Here is a 19017-nt window from a genome sequence, read left to right as displayed (position 1 = left end):
TGATACATGATTAGTCTAAATCTAGAGTTTGTTTCACCTCTGAAACTCCTTTCTATATTCAGAATCATTTCTCCTTTTTGTAATTTCTTTCTTAATTTTGTTAAAATCATAAGTGTCATAATAACTTTTTCATCATACAATTACTTCCCTTCACCAGAGAACAACTTATGATGAAAATCTGGCTCGCAAGCTTCAGGGACCAAGCAATGATACCCCAGCCTTCAACTTTACAGCTCAGGATGTATCCAAGGTACAGCCATCCTAACCCACCCATGGTGCCCTCTTGGTAAATCTGATCACTAAAATTTGAACACCTAAAATTCACTCCTAGCCATTACTACAATACTGAAGGGAGCAGTACTAATTTGTTACAGAAAATAGGTCAGTAATCCTTCTTGAACATTAGTATTAAACATTACAAAGACAGCTACAAGTACTCAGAAAAAGGACATACTGCAAGGGTTTCTACTTCAGAATTACTCTATAAATTATTCTAATACAAAGAAGCTCAAAATACTAAAAAATGTTCAACCATAGAATGAGTGTAATACCATTATCATCATTATTAGCATTATTAGTAATGTTATTAACATATATACTCATGTATAAGTCAAGGGCAAGTTTTGGACCAAAATTATGGATTTTGATATGACCTATGGATAAATTGAGGCTAAAACTTAGAGGCATGTAACAAAGGATATAAAAAAGGATGAAGCAAAAGAACACAATGCCAAAGAATATACAAAATTCCAGCAGGCATAACTGTGTTTACCCTAAAGGCTTCATGGATGAGGAGGGGACTACTGTGAATTATTACTGTGCAGTGTGTGGGGGAGGCAATCAGGAGTGGACAGGTCTAAGCAAGCACTCACATGTCAAAAAGGATGTAAAGGCAAGAGTTAAGATACAGTATTAACTCTTATCCAAAAAGGAACCTTTTCTGAGTAGTGAAACATAAGAGCTTAGTCTATCTCAGGAGATGCTAAAAGAAGCACCAAGTCCCTTTACTCACTCAGCGCTCCTTTGAGGGAAAGTACCAATGCTCTTTTGAGGGGAAGTCACCTCAGCTATTTTCTTACCCAGGCATTAAAAAATCCCAGAAGCAGCACCACAGCAAAGAGAGTAGAGTGGGGTCATTGCCTCTTTTAGGTTCTTCTGGGGTGGACTAAACTCTTGCCTTTTGCTGTGGTTCTTCTTTTTAATAAAGGTTAAGGTACAGTACTTATATCATCCCATGGATAAATTGATCCAGATTTTGGGGTGTCGAAATTTTGACTAAAATTTCTAGACTTATACATGAGCATATAAAGTATTGTTGTTGTTGTTGTTGTCGTCATCATCGTCTATTTATATAATGTTGTCAGTGTACATGGCACTTTACATGAGTGGCTTACAATTGTTAATTTGATAGCTCCTTGCCCTCAGGCTTACAATAAAAAACATCAGGAATCACAAGGAAAAGGGGATGGCAGTTGGAGGGGGGGATTAAGTCCAGAAGATGCTGGCTGCTCTTCTCTCCCTTAGTGGCTACAACAGTGGTCTCTAGAAATGAGAAGGGGGCTCTCACTAGCCACTGACAAACATTATATGTTGTTGCTTTTTTAAAAAACATATAACTCATTTTATCACTAACAATAAAGTTAAGTAACAATATTCCCATACTTTATTCATCCAATATTAGGGGGAGTGATTTTTCCCAGTTTATAGATAGGGAACTGATACTAATAAAAACTGATGGACATGTTACATATCAGAAGGATACAAAAGTGTCAATTTAAGCAGAAAGTACATACATAATAGTATGAATTGGAGATGACCATGGTTCTGCCTAGAGCCTAGTGTTGTTTGACCTCTTTAGAAATGACTTGGATGCAGGAGTAGAGTCGGTTCTCATCCAGTTTGCAGGTTCTACTGGTCTGAGAGAGGTAGCTAGAGGTTGCAAGTAATGCATACCACAGCCCTTGACAGTGAAGCTTACTTTTACAAAGTATTTTTCCCTATCTTTTTCCTTTTCATAAGCACAAATATAAGATGAGTAACACCCAGCTTGGTAGTAGTGCATATGAAAAGGTCTCGGGGTCTTAGTAGATTAGAAACTAAACATGAGTTATCAAGGAGGGCATCAGCAAGGTGGAAAGTGTCCAGATGAAGACAGCTAAAATGATTAAGGGGCTGCAAATCAAGCTCTGTAAGGAACCACAGAGGGATTAGGATATTAAGCCTTGAGAAGTGAGATTTGAGAGATGATATGATAGATTCAAAGATTCACTATTATGTGGAAGATGGAGCAAGCTTGTTTTCTGCTGCTCCAAAGGATAGGATCCCAATGAATGGATTCAGATTACATAGACAGAAATTTCAGCTAAACTTTCTACTAGTAAGAGCCAGCAGTAGAATTATGTATGTTGGAAGGCGATGGACTCTTCTTTGTTGGAGGTTTTCCAACAGGCTGGTTGGTCATCTGTCAGGGATGTTTTGGCTGTGGCTTTCTTCCATCAGTAGCAAGTGGAGTAGATGATCTTTGAGGCATTTTCCAGTCTTTCAGTTCCATATAAATGTTGCACTTGCTTCTTGAAGACATGTTTCCATGCAATAAGCACAAAGAAGTGACAGGCAAGACTGATCTCCTTTGCCTCTGTTTACTGTAGGGGAAAATATTCATTAATACCAATAGGCTGTCATGCATATAGCTTGCCATTTATTCCCAATGATTCATGTTCAGGTTCCAGAAATCAGCACTGATGAGATATCGCACAGCATTTTCCTACTGGGCTGGGCATGGGATGTAACCTGAACAGAGTGAATGTTATTGCACAGCCCCATTCTCATTCAGTATTCATCCCACACTAGAACAGCAAAGGGTGTGCAATAGTATTTGTTGTCATCATGTTAACATAGTGCTATTATGAGTCAAATATGGTAACACCCTTTCCCCTATCCTTGGTTTAAAGAGTGTTTCTGGGACGCTATCAGAACATTATGGACGCTAGTGCGATAATGTCCTGAGTCTATAGGCTGACCTAGGATAGGTCCACTGGTTTTCTGAGATTCATCAGTATCCCAGGGTTGTTTTAAGTGTGCAGTCATTGGATTAGTCTGCTAGTTAGTGAACTAATGCAGATTTATAAATGCTGCATAGTGTTTTTTTTTAAAAAAACAAAACACTAATTCCTGTCCAGAGAGTGCTACTGGTGGAAGGTATAAGCAAGAAGCAAAGCATGCCTTGTGTTTATTTGGTTTCTTTCTTACTTTCTGTAAGGGAATTTTTGCAATCAGAATATCAACTGAAGTCCTCTCATTCAGACTGGCCTTGTTTTGAACTAGAGCTTAGGAGAGCTATTTCCAGAATCCCTACACCAGTACGGGAACCATCCATGGGATTTTGGGAGTTGACATTCCATTTACAAGCTCTTGTTTTACTATTTTGGGGGCAAAATCATAGAATCATAGAATTGGAAGAGACCGCAAGGGCCATCCAGTCCAACCCCCTGCCACGCAGGAAATTTAAATCAAAGCATCCCCGACAGATGGCCATCCAGCCTCTGTTTAAAGACCTCTAAGGAAGGAGACTCCACTACACTCTGAGGAAAGAGTGTGTTCCACTGTCGAACAGCCCTTACTGTCAGGAAGTTCCTCCTAATGTTGAGGTGGAATCTCTTTTCCTGTAGCTTGCATCCATTGCTCCAGGTCCTAGTCTCTCGAGCAGCAGAAAACAAGCGAGCTCCCTCCTCAATATGACATCCCTTCAGGTATTTAAACAGGGCTGTATAGCATTTGACTCATTTTCCCAGAAACTATTGCTCTGGAATAAATGCCTTCAGCCAGGAGTTATCAGAAGCTCATGCCTTTCTATTTTTAAAGGCATTCTGTAACAACCCATCAGAAGCAAGTAACTGAGATGGGAATTCAGCCTGTTTGTGTAGAGCTATTTGCTGACACATGCTACGTGAAAGAGAAAACTAAACAAGGTGAAATTCTATAAGCTGAGGTGTTGCCTGCCAGCTGGTTAAAATCCACAGTGTGTTGCTCTCCAAAGGACACTGGAGGCACAGTGACTCCCACCTAGTGGCTGGACTCACTGTTTCATGTATGTACTTATCACAGCTCTGTGCGCTTGTGAACACTACTTTTTTTTAAGTCTGCTTAAAGATCAAACTAGACATGAATCAGAAAGTCTGTAATTAGGATCTTGAAGGAAGGAAGGAAGGAAGGAGCAACACTGGGAAATGAGGGGTTTAAACTTTTACCCATTATATTTTTTCTAGTTAAAATTCCCAGCTCCAAAGCTATTTGCTCTGCAGAATAAAATAAACCAGGAACATACAGGTATTTGTTACATTTGGTCACCACCATGAAGCAGACATACTTTGTACAGGGACAGAGGACGAAAGTTTTCAGTTAGGAAAATGGCACAGTTGAACTCCCCTTTCCCCAACTCCATGGTCCTGATCAGTAAAGGGAGTGCCAAAACAGCTAGTTGTTATTTGTTATTTTAACCAGGTCTGTGATTAGGGTCTTGTGCATTGCAATGTACCCCTATCATTTGGCGGGATGAGGTAACTGCTTCTATCAGGCAGCAGATTTGGAATGTCACAAAAAAGCACACTGGAAGTTATTCAATATGTTGTTATTTGTGCTTTTACCCCCCACACCACACCATAGCCCAGGGAAGATATCCTTGTCTCCATTGTCAAAATAACTTGCCTGTCTTTAGAGAACTATGCATCTTGACTGCAGAGAGTGAAGGGGGGGGGGAACGGAACAATTTGCTGTTTTGATTCTGGAAGAAAATTTCTTTGGCTAGCCTTGCCACAGGCCACTTCAGACCCACATGTTGCTGACTTCACTCTTCATGGTGTGGAAGAATAACTGAGTTCATAGTTTACTTACCCTTAGATGTAATGCTCCATGCTGAAGCCTGACACCTTTTTTGGGCAACACTCACATCCACACACACTTTTAAAAGATTCACATGAATTCTAACAGGAACCCTTCCACACTATGCAATTTGCAGTAGGCTCTGCAGTTTAAAATTCTCAGTCAGAGAGCTCTGATGCCTTACCAAACTACAAGCCCCAAGATTGCATAGGATGGTGCCATGGCCATTAAAGTGGAATCATAGTGCTATAATTATGTAGTTTGAAAGGGTCCATGGTTTGTTAACTGCATGAAACTTGACATTAACCACATTAGATGGGCATATTTACCTCCCAGTTAATTCCACATAAGTAATTTCGTCTGGAGACACAGTATATCAAATTTTAAAATGTCAATTTTGAACTAAAGCCAGCATTACTCTATCAATAACGAAAGTGCAATTATGTAATCTATATGCATTGATTCTGCCACACCCACCCACACCTGTGATCTCTGCCATTATGTGGATTAAATTTGTTCTTACATGCCTTCAAGTCAACTCCAAGTGATGATAACCCTTTATTGTGTGCCTTCAAGTCATTTCTGATTTACGGTGACCTATCATTGGGTTTTTTTTTTGTTTGTTTGTTTGTTTTGGCAAGATTTGCTCAGTGGCCAAGAGAGTATGACTTGCCCAAACTCACCCAGGGATGGCTGAGCAGGGGTTTGAAACCTGGTCTCCAGAGTCATAGCTCAAACTATTTCACCATGCTAACTCATAGGACTTACTGCCAGGGAAATGTATGGAATTCTCATTTATGTTTCTGTGTGTCAGACCTGCCTCAAGCAGGGCAGCGGATTGGGAAGAACACCTGGACAGTGAGAACAAGAGACAGGACAATATGAATTATTTGTCCTTTTCTTGGGTGAGGTAACTATACCTTTGCTTCCAGATGGATCTTTAAGCATGGCAGTATTGTCATTAGGTCAGATAGAGGGAGACATTCTGGCTCCCTTTCTACCAGCCAGATAAGAGCACAAGACTGCCCTTAGGGTTTCTGCAGCTATGTAGTTCTGTGGTATTGTTTTATGGAGAGCTTTGCGACCTGGCTTAGCCTCCATCCCATTCATTGTGATAGTATTAAAAACAAAACTACATGATAAATTAAATACATTGTGTGCAGCTGAGACCTGTCTTCCCTTTCATGTCAGTACACCTGGTTTTAGTCTGAACTGGCACACATATGCGTAGACAGGAGAAATTTAAACCTCTCCTCATAGAATCATAGAGTTACAAGAGACCATAAGGGCCATCCAGTCCAATCCCCTGCCATGCAGGAAATCACAATCAAAGCATCTCTGATAGATGTCCTCATATTATCACTTTTTTCCCTTAACTTGCACCCTTTCATGATGATTAAAATTTATTAATTATAATGATTATAATTTCTTAGCTGTCTTGAAAGTGCTGGTTTCATAGAATATATGCCAAAAGATATTTAGAAGGTTGAAGTGAACTATCTAGAGATTTCTCCCCCAACTCTGTTTTTTCAGGAATACAAAATTTCCAGCTTTGAGCAGAGGTTGATGAATGAAATAGAGTTTCGACTTGAACGTACCCCAGTGGATGAATCAGATGATGAAATCCAGCATGATGAGATCCCTACAGGCAAGTGCATTGCTCCAATCTTTGACAAGAGACTCAAGCATTTCCGTGTCTTGGAAGGCTATCCTGCTACCTTCACGTGCAAAATTGTTGGAATTCCTGTACCCAAGGTAGGTGTTTCTCCTAAACCCAACACAAAAATTTCACTGTTTCCCCAACCAATTCCAAATTCCAAGGTCTTTGTGCCTTGGATCTTACATTCCTTTGTATGTAAACACCACTCGCAAGATGCTCCCACTGACAGAATCATGGGAGGTAATTATCATGTATTTCCCATTTTCTTTGCCACATCCTGTACTTAGGAATGGAAAAGAATTTTGTTGGAATTGAGATTGTCAGCGAAAGCACTCCTTTCAGAGCTCTCAGGACTTGTTGAAACACAAAGCACACCTTGCTTCAAAACCTCTCAAATTTGCAAGGCTTCGTAGTGCTTTTCAGAGAAATAAAATATACAAAAAACTATTATTAAAACATGAGTAGTTACAAATGCAGAAGTTGAAAATGTGCACAACCTTACTTCATTCAAGGAGAAAACAGGACAGAAATGTGTATGTGAGGAAAATAATGTATGTACATTTTTCCTTATATGTAACTTAGGGCAGTGGTTCTCAAATGTTGCACCTCACTGCTCAACATAGTATATGAATAAAAACTGTTTAGTGTGCGTATTTTCACTCACACATCCATGTATATTCATATTTTAACATTTGTAAGGCAATCGCTCTCCTCGTCTTCCCCTCACCCTCAGGCAGAGGCTCCAAGCACTTTCCTTATCTTTTTCTTTCCCTCAGGACAAATAAAATTTGTGAAGCAGAGGGGTGGGGATCAGGACCTCTAAGTATCACACATTCCCATGAGAAATTCTTGTGCCCCTCTGGGGGTCCCGCTCCACCATTTGAGAACCATTGACATAGGGAATAGACATATATTCTTCTTGCATTCCCCTGTGAAAAATTGTAAAAAAATTCTTAGTGCAAACTTCATTGAGTTTCTCTGCAGGAAGAAAAAACAAGGTCTTGCAATCTGATACAAAAAAAGGATGGGATGGGATGAGATGCAGGTGCTATTCAGAGAAGTGCAGTGAAATTTGGGCCAATATGGGCAAACAAGATCCAAGTTAATATGTCTAGTGTCCTTAATTATTCGTTGCCATGGATACAGTGTTTCAGAAGCCATGTTATTTTCTAATTCAAGCTTAAATTATAAGATTCCTGTCCCTTAGTAGGAACTTTGGGCTTCAGCAGAGCTAGTACATTTGGGCTCTTCTGTCTCCCCACCCAAGACTTCCATCCGCCCATCTTCCTTTTGTGCTCTGTAGGAAAATGGGAAGCATGCTGATGTTTGTATATCTTTTCATCATAAGCAACAAGATAAGCATTATTATTATTATTAAGCTTTATTTTTATAGTGCTGTAAATTTACACAGCGCTGTACATACAATCTTTTTAATTAGACAGTTCCCTGCCCTCAGGCTTACAATCTAAAGAGACACGACACAAACAGAGAAGGGAATGGTGGTGGGGAAGGGAATAAGCACTCTTAGGACATGACTAGAAACACTAAATAGACATGTCCACAAACAACCTTTCCTAATCAAATGCCCTTCAGATGTTTTAAACTTCAACACCATTAACCCTGGAGTGATGAGAAATGTAATTGAACATATTTTGAGAGACCAGACTAGGGAAGTCTCCTTGCTTTTCCTATGCACTTTATGGTTCTGGTTGCTTCTCTGAAAACAAATTAACCATCAGGATTAACTTAGAAGAAATGAACATTAAAAATGTATTTGTCAAAAAAAATACAGTCTCCCCCAGTTGCATGGGCTGTCCTAACAATGACTAGGACACTGTGTGTAGGGAAAACAAGTTTATCATTTTCTGCATGTTAACACTACACACTGAAATCAGTTTCAGACTAAGTTACTTGTTATAGCTTCCAATCAAGGAACCCTCAGGACTGCTATTCTGTGAAGATTCCAAAATTATATTTTTGTATTTCTTTTGCTATATTTATGCCCCACTTACCCTACAAGGATTCTACATTCTTCTGCCCTGCCCATAATGTTGTCTTCACAACTGTGCAAGGCAAGCAAGTTTGAAAGAGTGTCAAGATGGACACTTACTGAGATTGTGTCTCTGTGGGGATTTGAATCCTGAACCCTGTTAGCATGGGCCAAATAAAATGTACTCCCCTCTTCTGCTTGGCAGGTAGTCTGGACAATGCAGAGTCCAAAACCTGAGTCTAGTGAGAACAGTCCAGGCAACACTGAAACGAAGGACCTCATGTAACAGTGGGAGGTTGGGGCAGCTTTGGAGCTAGGATACTCTGGGCTGCTTTCAAAGTATCCTGGCCTGTGCAGAAATCATCCATGTCTCTTCATCTTAGTCTGACATGATACTCACTTCATCACACAGTAGCTTCATAATTCTATAAAGTCTGTAAGAAAGTCTTGGCATTTTCAGATGATCTTGGAGTTCTTGAGGGAAACCTTTGATTTGTATATAAGTTCAAATATCTAAGTTAAACATCTCAATTTCCAATAAGCTTCAAGATACTTTAGTTTAACAACCACCTTAAGTAATAATTTAGTGCTTATATAGTACATTATACATAGCACTTACTATATATACAATGCACTACATTAATCCAGTAAGTCCAGCAACAGTTTAGCTCATATTGTAGAAGTGTGGGTAGAGATGAAACTAAGGAGTATGCGTCTTCTGATCACCTAGCAAGTTAATTCCAAGTATGGGATTTGAACTGAAGGAACCAATCATTACTAGGTAAGCAAGAATACAAGAGTAGTAATGCATTCATATCTTGTTTGTGGGCTTTCCCTTCAGACATGTGGTTGGTCATTGAGGGAACATAATGCTGGACTAGCTCCGCCTTTGGCCTGTTCCAGCTTGGCTCTTTTTATGTTCATGTGAATGATTAGTACATAGATCTGTCTCATCTAGCATCATGTTACTCTAATCCTGTTTGCTAACAAGGAAATACCACTCACCCTAGTGGGATCTACTCCTAGGAAAGTACCCATAGTATTACAGCCTTGGCCATTATGTGATGTATACTAGTTTCTCTTGCTTTACCATCTCTCCAGGTATATTGGTTTAAGGATGGCAAGCAAATTTCAAAGAAAAATGAACATTTCAAGATGAGCAGAGAAGGTGATGGGACTTGCTCTTTATACATTGAATCTACTACAAATGATGATGATGGCAACTACACAATAATGGCTGCAAATCCACAGGTAAAAGTTCATTCCCCTTTTTAAAACAATTTTTCTTTCCCCCACCTGCAGACTTTGAGAAAGATATAAAGAAGCTTTGTTTTGTAAAGGCAAAGCATACAACTTGTTTGTGCAGTGTTAAATCCCATAAGGTAAAAGGACCAGAGAAGTTTAGCAGTGAAGGAGGAGATAACATATGATGAATAATGTTACTTCTTTTCTGTTACTTGTTCTGGCAGGGAAGAATCAGCTGCTCTGGTCACTTGATGGTTCAGACTCCACCATTGCGTAGTAGACTTACAGCAGCTGTCCAGACTCACAGGTAAACAAACAACCAGAAATCTGACACCTGATGTTTATTTACTATATGGATTGTGAATTCTACCTGAGTATACTTGGAAATGTGAACATGATGTGGGTTCTTAAGCAGGTTCTTATTTCTAAACTAGCCTTCTTCATTTAGCACCCTCCAGGTGTGTTGGACTACCCCAAATTGGCTGGGGACAATGAGGTTCCAGTTCAACATGTCTAGAGGGCATGTTGGAGTTTGTTGTGGCACCAGAGCATTCTGAAAGAGATAGCTAAATATCTTACAAAACCACAAATCCCAGAATTCCATAGCACTGAGTCATGGCAATGAAAGCAGTGTCAAAGTTCATTATTTCTGCAGTGCAGATGCAGCCCTAGTTGGGAAAGGCATCGAAAGTGAGGGAATCCAGGGCTCACTCTTTCCTGAAGACCACATTTTTCTACAAAAGAACCTATCCAATTATCTTAACACACACACAAACACACTCGTTCACATTTTTTTTAATTGCAGGGGACGGTCCCGCGTACCTGAAGGAGATAAGGAGCCCCTACAGGAGCGCTTTTTCCGGCCCTATTTTCTACAGGCACCTGGGGACATGGTTGCTCATGAGGGACGGCTTTGTAGACTAGACTGCAAGGTTAGTTGGCTTTCTTGGCTCACCAAGTTACATTCATATTTGTTCTGCTTTCTTGAGAAAATGTGCTCAACTTCCTATAAACCCGTCATGGCTGGGTTTAGTTGATTTAAAGGAAAAATAGCATGTGCCTTTTAAAAACACTGTCTTTGAAATGTAACTTTTCAAACCACACGAAACCATAGGCCTAGAGGGAGACCAAAGGCCATGCCCTTGAACATTCTCTATAATCTGCCTTTTCTCATATATCCAGAGAAATGTGTGACACAAGCAGTGCATAGAGATTAACCAAGATCACTTTACTAGGAATACTTGAAAAATAAATAAAAGCATAATGTGAATCAAAAATGTAATTTGAACAGATTCATATTTATGGGTTGGTCATTCTTGATGGGATGTACAATTCAGAATATCACAAAAAAAAAAGAGGGGCAAAGTGAGTTAGTTCCAGAGCCTGGAAACATTTCTTACAAGATTAAAAATATCAAAATGTCTCCTAGCAAGGAGATGTTACTAGGAGAGATGGGAAAATGGGAAAGAAGCAGGTATCAAATATAGAGTATTTTCCATGTAAGGTTTACATTTGGGCTGGCCTTAGACTGGACTATAACATAAATATAAGCAAAACCTCCACATCAGCCAAATATATATTCATTTTCCCTTATATCTAGAGTTATTATTTATTAAAACATTTTAATAAATAATAAATAAACATCTCACATTGACCATATTAACATAGCGCAACAGAGGCTTATGGGTGAAAATGTCTGAAATCCTTTGAGTGACCACTTCATCTGTAACAAAAGGAAGGTGTTCTTTTTCTAGATAAACTCTTTGCTCTTGTTTTTCCACTTATATTACACAAGGCAGGTGGAATTTAAAAAATACAATCAGCAATAAATCAGCCAATTGCCCAATAGGATGGTCACAATATCACTTACTTACAGCTCTTGTCTTATCTGTTAGGTGAGTGGCTTACCACCTCCAGAACTGATGTGGCTTCTGAATGGCAAGCCCGTATTACCAGATGCCACTCACAAGATGCTGGTCAGAGAGACTGGAGTCCACTCATTACTAATTGACCCTCTCACACAGAATGATGCTGGGACTTACACTTGCATTGCCACCAACAAGACGGGGCAAAATTCATTCAGTCTGGAGCTTAGTGTTGTAGGTGAGTTTGCTTTATATGTTTTAATACAGTGAGTACATAATTAATTGTAATGTCATGTTTCCTATCTTTTCATTTTTATGAATATATCTGTTGTTGTTGTTGTATGGAGATCTTTAGGTGAAGCCATCACAGGGTTTTCTGTGGCTGAGAGGGTATGACTTGCACAAGGTCACCCAGTGGGTTTCTGTGGCCAAGCAGGTAATCAAACCCCAATCTCCAGAGTCCTACTAGATTACCACACTACACTCTTATAGTGCTGCTATGCCACGTTTACTGCTCTATTGCCTCCTGTTGCATCCTGGGATCTGCAGTTGATGGAAGAGCATTTAGAATTTTCAACCAGAGAGCTCTTAGGCCTCACTGAACTACAAGCCTCAGAATGCAACAGGAGGCAGCCGGTAAAAGTGGAATACAGCGCTATAAGAGTGTAGTGAGGTAACGTGACTAGTCTTATGCTCAAAAAACCACACTGTGCTGGCCCTTGAATATATGTATACTGCACAGTTATATGCTATGCTATACCATTATACTAGTTTAATACCACTTTAAATGGCATGGATCTTAAGGTATCTTGGGATCTAGTAGTTTGATGAGGTACTTAGGATTTTCTGCTTGAGAGTGCTAGGGTATTTCCTCTCACCTAAGACCCCATAATAAGTTTGCCTTGGGGTCACCATAAGTCAGAAGCAACTTAAAGGTACACAACACAACAAATACTAATAGCTCTCTGGAAGAGAATTGTAAGAACCACACCAAATTACAAATACATAGGAAAGCAATGGAAGTTAAAGTGGTATCAAACTGCTATTACAGTGTTATGCAGATATAATCTAGATACACTGAGCACCAGTCATAGTTTATACACACATTACAGGAAGGCCTCATTGCTAGAAACTCAGTTGTAAGACAGTTATTCTTGTACAAATGTATTATAATAATTATTATTATTTATTTCTAACCCGCTTTTCCAGTAGATCAAAGCGGGTGACAAGCAGAGTGCAATATATTATGTTGCGTGAAAGTCTAAAGCAGAGGTAGGGAACCCGTGACCTCCAAATTTGATAGGAGGCCAAACCCCTTACTTTTGGCCATGTTGGCTGGGGCTTATGAGAGTCAGGACATTACTACATGAATGCTGTTCTTGCCTCAACTGCACCAGTTAATAAAAATGGAAATGTGCAGATTTCAGAGCAGCCATTATCGCATGCCTTGTCGTGCACCTGGGGCTGTTTCTGCCATAGTGTTCTCTTCTGCACTCCACTTTAACCCCACCTCCCTGCCTTATGCCCTACCCAGTATTCCTTTTGGGTTTCTTTTATTTTCATTTTCACTTTTTCACACAATTCCAGAGTTTTGCTAATGCAATTTAAGTTTTAAAAAAAGAAGAAAAGGAATAGGGAAAAAAATTGAAATCAGCCTGCTTGGGAATAGTGAAAGGGAGGAGAGAGGAGGAGACACTGACGCCATTTGAGTGCCAATATTGCTGTGAGCTTATTGATGGGTTTCCTCCATCAGTGAAAAGGAGTGCCCTAACCATATTTCAGAGACATAACAGCTATGGACTGGAGGCATCACCATGTCATAAGTACAGTGGACCCTTGTTATACGCTGGGGCTTGATTCCAAGATCCCCCGTGAATAACAAAATCCGTGGATGCTCAAGTCCCATTAAATATAATGACATAGCAAAATGGTATTTCGTATAAAAAATGGAAAATCAAGGTTTGATATTTGAAATTTATACTTTTTTGGAACATTTTCAAACCATGGATGCTTGAATCCGTGTATAAAAAATCTCTGTATAAGAAGGACTGACTGTACAATCCACCCTTGCCTTACTTGGGGGATCTGTTCCGCCCCCCCCTCCGCATAACGCAAATTGACTGTATGCTCAAGCCCCATTCGTTTGAAAGGGGTGCGCCTCTGTGGCGTGCGGCACGGCATGTACCACGGGTGCACACCCCATTTACCATATGAGGGCTCACCGTCCCTGTGACCTCAAGTCCACATATGGTAAGCCCATGTACAGCATGGGCTCACTCTATCACCAAAGATGCTTTGCTTCGACTGTACCAACTTGTGGTTTAAAAACCATGTGTAATAATCTCCTTGGAGTCCAACAAACTCTAGAGAGTTAAATGTTCTCTGCTTATGCTGAAAGGCTAGAGTGGATTGGGACCATGCAGCTTCTAGATATTGTTGGGCCGCAGCCCACATGGTCAATTGTGAGGCATACTAGGAGTTGCAGCAACATCCCAGCTCTAAGTGAATGTGCCTCTTCTCCATAGCTCTTTTTCATGATAGTAGCAGGAAGAGAAGCTCTGTCTGTCTGTCTGTCTGTCTGTCTGTCTGTCTGTCTGTCTGTCTGTCTGTGTGATTAAACCATATAAAAAAGTCCCAGAAATAAGCATTGGAAGCATTTGTTCACACAAGTAGGCCTTTTGGCAATGTGGAAGAGAAGGGAATGCAGGCTCCAGTTCCCACCCAAGGATTTTTAAAAGGAAGATCAATTCCCGTACCCTTGTGCCTAAATTGCAAGGGGTCCCAAGAGGGCGACCCACTTCTTGAATTCAACGGGGAAATTAATTTAACTCAATAGGGAGTAGTGGGAGTGCCAGGGTAACACTAGTCAGAACACAAGCCTATTTTTACCAGTTCCAGAAAACTAGAACTCCAGAATACTAAGAACAACTCAATTTTATTATTTGAACAAGAGGAATGTCAACATTCACACGAAGCACTTACACACAGATACACACAAACAAGAACTATTATATATAAAAAGGTGCTAGTAGATAGCAAATTAAAGTTCGAGAAGCCAGACTCCAATCTGGGAGAAAGCTGGCAGTTGAATGTGACTCAGTGTGCTTGCTATGTGGCACCAATAGCATTAGTGAGGGGGCAAGTTTGAATCTGACAGAGGTTCTACCTTATTTCAAACTGGACCAAAGTGGGAGTGCCCAGTCAGGTGTATATATGAACCAAATGTGACTTGAAGCAGTTTGAGTTGATTTTCCAGGAATCCCAGAAACAATGCGATTCCCAAGTGGTTGATGGTTTTAGGCTGACAGACCTCTTTGTCTGAGACCTTAAAGAAGAAATGCACATGGCACGGGGTTAGAAAGCAGCAATCCTAGCAGCCGTTAAGTTTCATGGACCCTTTCCGCATGCTTTCAGGTCTTATGTGACCACTCATGAAAAGTTCACTTAAAGGTCATCATGAAATTCCAGGTTCATGCTTTTTAGCCTCTCTGTGACTGCTATTATAACAAAATATAACAAACTATTTGTACCCTAAAATAAAGTTGGGTGTGCAGGATATGGTAGCACCCTTGTTCTTCAGTAACCAATGATTCTCGTGTAGGAAAGGAAGGGAGAAGGAGAGGCCTCCTTTCTTCTTCCTCAACAGGGTTAAAAATGATCATGTAGTGATTTCTCATTTCAGCAATGTCTGTCAAGGAAAATGATTGTATATGTAGCTGAGACCATGTCCCTTCTCCTTTCAAGATACCATTTTTCAGAGTCTTCTAGACATTTGTTTTTATTTGTTTTGTTTCTAGTGGCAGAAGGGAACTTGTTAAATAAGACTGGAGAATCACAACAGGGTTTTCATCTTTCTTTTTCAGCAAAGGAAGTTAAAAAGGCTCCAGTGATATTGGAGAAGTTACAGAACTGTGGAGTACCAGAAGGCCATCCAGTCCGACTAGAATGCAGAGTGATTGGAATGCCACCTCCTGTATTTTACTGGAAGAAAGACAATGAAACCATCCCTCCCTACAGAGAAAGGATGAGGTGGGTGTCAGCGTTTTGAAAATGAAATGATGTCTCCTCCTTTTATAGCTGGTAGTCTAAAGGGGACCGTGGGAAGAATTTTCTTGCTCAAAAAAGGTCATTTTGCATGCGACCTGACAAACAACAGGAAATTTGCCCTAAAATGAAGTCCCTCACATCTAGCAACTCCATTTTTATCCATTGAAGTATGAAACTATTATTGGGGTAGTTATCATCATTATATTTATTTGTATTCCGCCTTCCTCCCAAACTTGGGATTCAAGGCAGCTTACAAGATAAAAAGAGCAATACACCTAAAAACATACAAAAAATGAATATTAACATACAATTTAACTAGTCATTGTATTAAAACAATTCAAATCTACATTTAAAAGTATAAAAATGTTATACAAAGCTATTAAAATCAGTTGAATTTAAAACAATGCAGCATTCTTAATCTGTTCTTTAAAAAACAATGTATTTTAAAAGCCTGCCTGACATAAGAACAGCAGAGAAGAGATAATTCTGTCCTCCTCAGAAGAGAGCTCCAGAATCTAGGGACAGCCACCGATAAGTCCCTCTCTCAGCACCAGCCATACTCATGATGGTGGTAGAACTGAGGAAAAAGCCCTTCTTGAAGATCTCAAGGCCCAGGCAGGCTTGGGCTGCATCTGTACCGCAGAAATAATACAGTTTAACATTGCTTTATTCAATGCTATGGAATTCTAGGATTTGTAGGGAGGTTTTTTTTAGATATATAAGCTTCTCTATCAGAGAATTCTGGTGCCACATGAAACTCCAAATCCCAGGATTCCATAGCACAGAGCCATGGCAGATAAAGCAGTGTCAAACTACATTATTTCTGCAGTGCAGATGCATCCTTATATAGAGAAATACTGTCTGCCAGATGGCCTGGACTTGAGCTATATAGGGCTTTATATGTCATAACCAGCACTTTAAATTGTGCCTGAAAGCAAACAGGCAGCCAGTGGAATTGTTGTTACAGGGGAGTAGGTTAATTCCTGTAACCCGCACCAGGTTGCAGCTCTCTATACTAGATGAAGTTTTCGAACACTCTGAGACTTTATGATTTCTTTTTTATATGTTCTGTGTAGGAAGATTGCTAAAATGAGAATTTTCTCTAACAAGAGCTCAGATACATACAAAATTGTATGTACAAATACACAGTACTGCTAAGTTGGCCACATCCTCCCAGCACCTGTACATAGAAGCACATTCACTTTCATTGGACTTAGCGGGAGTTATTTCCAAGTATACATGCACAAGGTTATATTTGCAAGCTGCTTTATTTGTATACTATTTCCTGTACACAACAAAACTCAGAGCAGATTGCAACAAAACATCAATACACGTATAGATGCCTCTACAATTCACTGTTATCCACGTAGCACCTCTACACGTTTTAATAATAAACACCTAGTAACAAATCGCTCTACTGAAATGCAGAATGAACAAAAGGAACTTTTAGTGGTTATTGCACTAATTAGTCAGTCCTGTCATGGGACTCTATTACACATAACAATTTTAGCATGGTGAGTGTACTTTAACTGCCATGGCTCCATCATATGGAATCCTAGTTTTGCAGTTTAGAATAGTGATGTATTCTGGTCTTTTTCTCCAAGTTTCAAGTTAAATCTCATGTCTTTGCAAGACACTTTCAAATCAAGCTTCAAGTCTGGGAGCCAACATTTAACAGAAAAAAAGGATGCGGGGTGAGTTTCTCAGAGGGGGACAGCAAGCATGTTAAGCAATGGGCTTGAGGTGAGAGTTGAGGTCTGCTTGGCAGCCTATTCCCTCTGCACATAAGAAGCCTTTTAAAACTTTTCAAAAGTTTTTTTTCAAAAAGATCCTTCTGCCTCAAGACCACTGCCTAATGCATTTGCTGTTCACCTCCAAGAACTGCCCTCCTCTCTCTGGGGGCAGATCTTGCTTGCTGCTTGAAGTGAATGGTGCCAGCAGATTGAATGCTAAAAATATACAAGGTTCAAGTCGAGCCAATATGTCATTCATTGCCAAGTCAAATCCAAGTCACTGAAGCAACTTGAGTCCAAGTCAACTCACTCACGTCTATATCACTGGATTAGGAGGGGATACTTAAAATTCTTCCTTAGATTGCTTTAGTGCCTCACCAAACTACAAACCCCAAAATTGCATAGGATGCAGCCCTGGCTGCTAAAATGGAATAATAGAGCTATAACTGTACAGTGTGAAAGAGCCTAAGAGCATGTGCCAGAAAGAGCGAAATTCAGTACACCCCATTACATTGGAAGATCTTTCAGACCTGCATGGTATGAAAGTTTGTAAAATACCGTATATCAGAATTGCTTACAGCACCAATTTGGTTGCTGAGCATACACAAAAAGCAGAGTTGAGAACACAGAGGATGGTGCCTTAAAATAAGCCAGACCATTGCTACCAATTGGAAGCTGTCTCAACTCTACCTTGAGATTACAGGGAATGAAAGTAGGGTCTTCTGCATCTTCAGCATATGTCCTTCCATTGAGATATAACCCCTCTTCACATTCTGTTTTGATGTACTTTTCCTTCTATGACTATACTGTAATGTCAAACTGAGCTGCATATTACAGGAGGGCCATTTGTTTTTGTTTTGTTTTTAGCATGCATCAAGACGCTACAGGCTATGTTTGCCTTCTGATTCAGCCTGCTAAAAAAGTGGATGCTGGTTGGTACACCTTGTCTGCAAAAAATGAAGCTGGTATTGTCTCCTGCACTGCTAGACTGGATATATATGGTAAGCAGTAATGATTTAGTCAGAGGTCCATGTATGGTGTTGGTTCATGGATTGTGGGCCACAGTGAGAAAACAGCACTCTTGAAATTGGAAGCTGAGAGAAATTCAGCATTGGTGGGATTTGTGAAATTTAGCCATTAATGCCTCTCTAGCCCCCCAGATATCTCAGAAGGCAGGGGCATCTCTATTTTTCTAATGCAGCCTAGTTGGTCAATTGAAGTGGAGGGCAATAGGTGGGGTCCCACCAGCTTTGGGGGCTTTATTAGGAGCGGGGGTGACACCTGGTTGGGCTCTCCCCCTGCACTGTCCCTGCATGTGTTCCCCCATTCACCTTCCTTACAAGTGCTCCAACCTCCCGTGCCATCTCCACACTCCATTTCACACTCTCTCACCTCCTTCACAGTCCCCGTGCTCCCTGCACTCGGTCATATCCCCACACCATCCCCATGCTCCCTTGCACTCCCTTCCCCCATGCTGTCTCATCCAAGAGAGTGTGCATGTTCCCCTGCACACTCCTGGATGAGACAGCATGGGGGGAGGGAGTGCATGCTGCCCCTGGAACCCAGCCCTTGCACCGGATGACACCCAGTGCAGGGATG

At 40.4% G+C, this 19017-nt stretch overlaps 1 protein-coding gene across 6 annotated transcripts in view; it reads left to right on the top strand.

Moving 5' to 3' along the window:
• The window catches only part of MYPN (myopalladin), a 112391-nt gene that overhangs the window by 86794 nt on the left and 6580 nt on the right, over positions 1-19017 (top strand). For all 6 annotated transcript variants that reach the window (XM_089510504.1, XM_089510505.1, XM_089510506.1 and 3 more), the window contains 8 exons: positions 158-250; positions 6412-6633; positions 9630-9779; positions 9998-10080; positions 10579-10705; positions 11669-11876; positions 15502-15667; positions 18286-18419. In XM_089510504.1, coding sequence (XP_089366630.1) covers positions 158-250; positions 6412-6633; positions 9630-9779; positions 9998-10080; positions 10579-10705; positions 11669-11876; positions 15502-15667; positions 18286-18419 — 1183 coding nt within the window. The remainder of the gene's footprint in view (positions 1-157; positions 251-6411; positions 6634-9629; positions 9780-9997; positions 10081-10578; positions 10706-11668; positions 11877-15501; positions 15668-18285; positions 18420-19017) is intronic.

This window comes from Sceloporus occidentalis, unplaced genomic scaffold, assembly GCF_023333645.1.
Source record: "Sceloporus occidentalis isolate IW3139 unplaced genomic scaffold, rSceOcc1.0.p SCAF_2, whole genome shotgun sequence".
NCBI lineage: Eukaryota > Metazoa > Chordata > Lepidosauria > Squamata > Phrynosomatidae > Sceloporus > Sceloporus occidentalis.
Note: the sequence above shows the minus strand (reverse complement) of the source record. Positions and strands in the feature narration are given on the sequence as shown.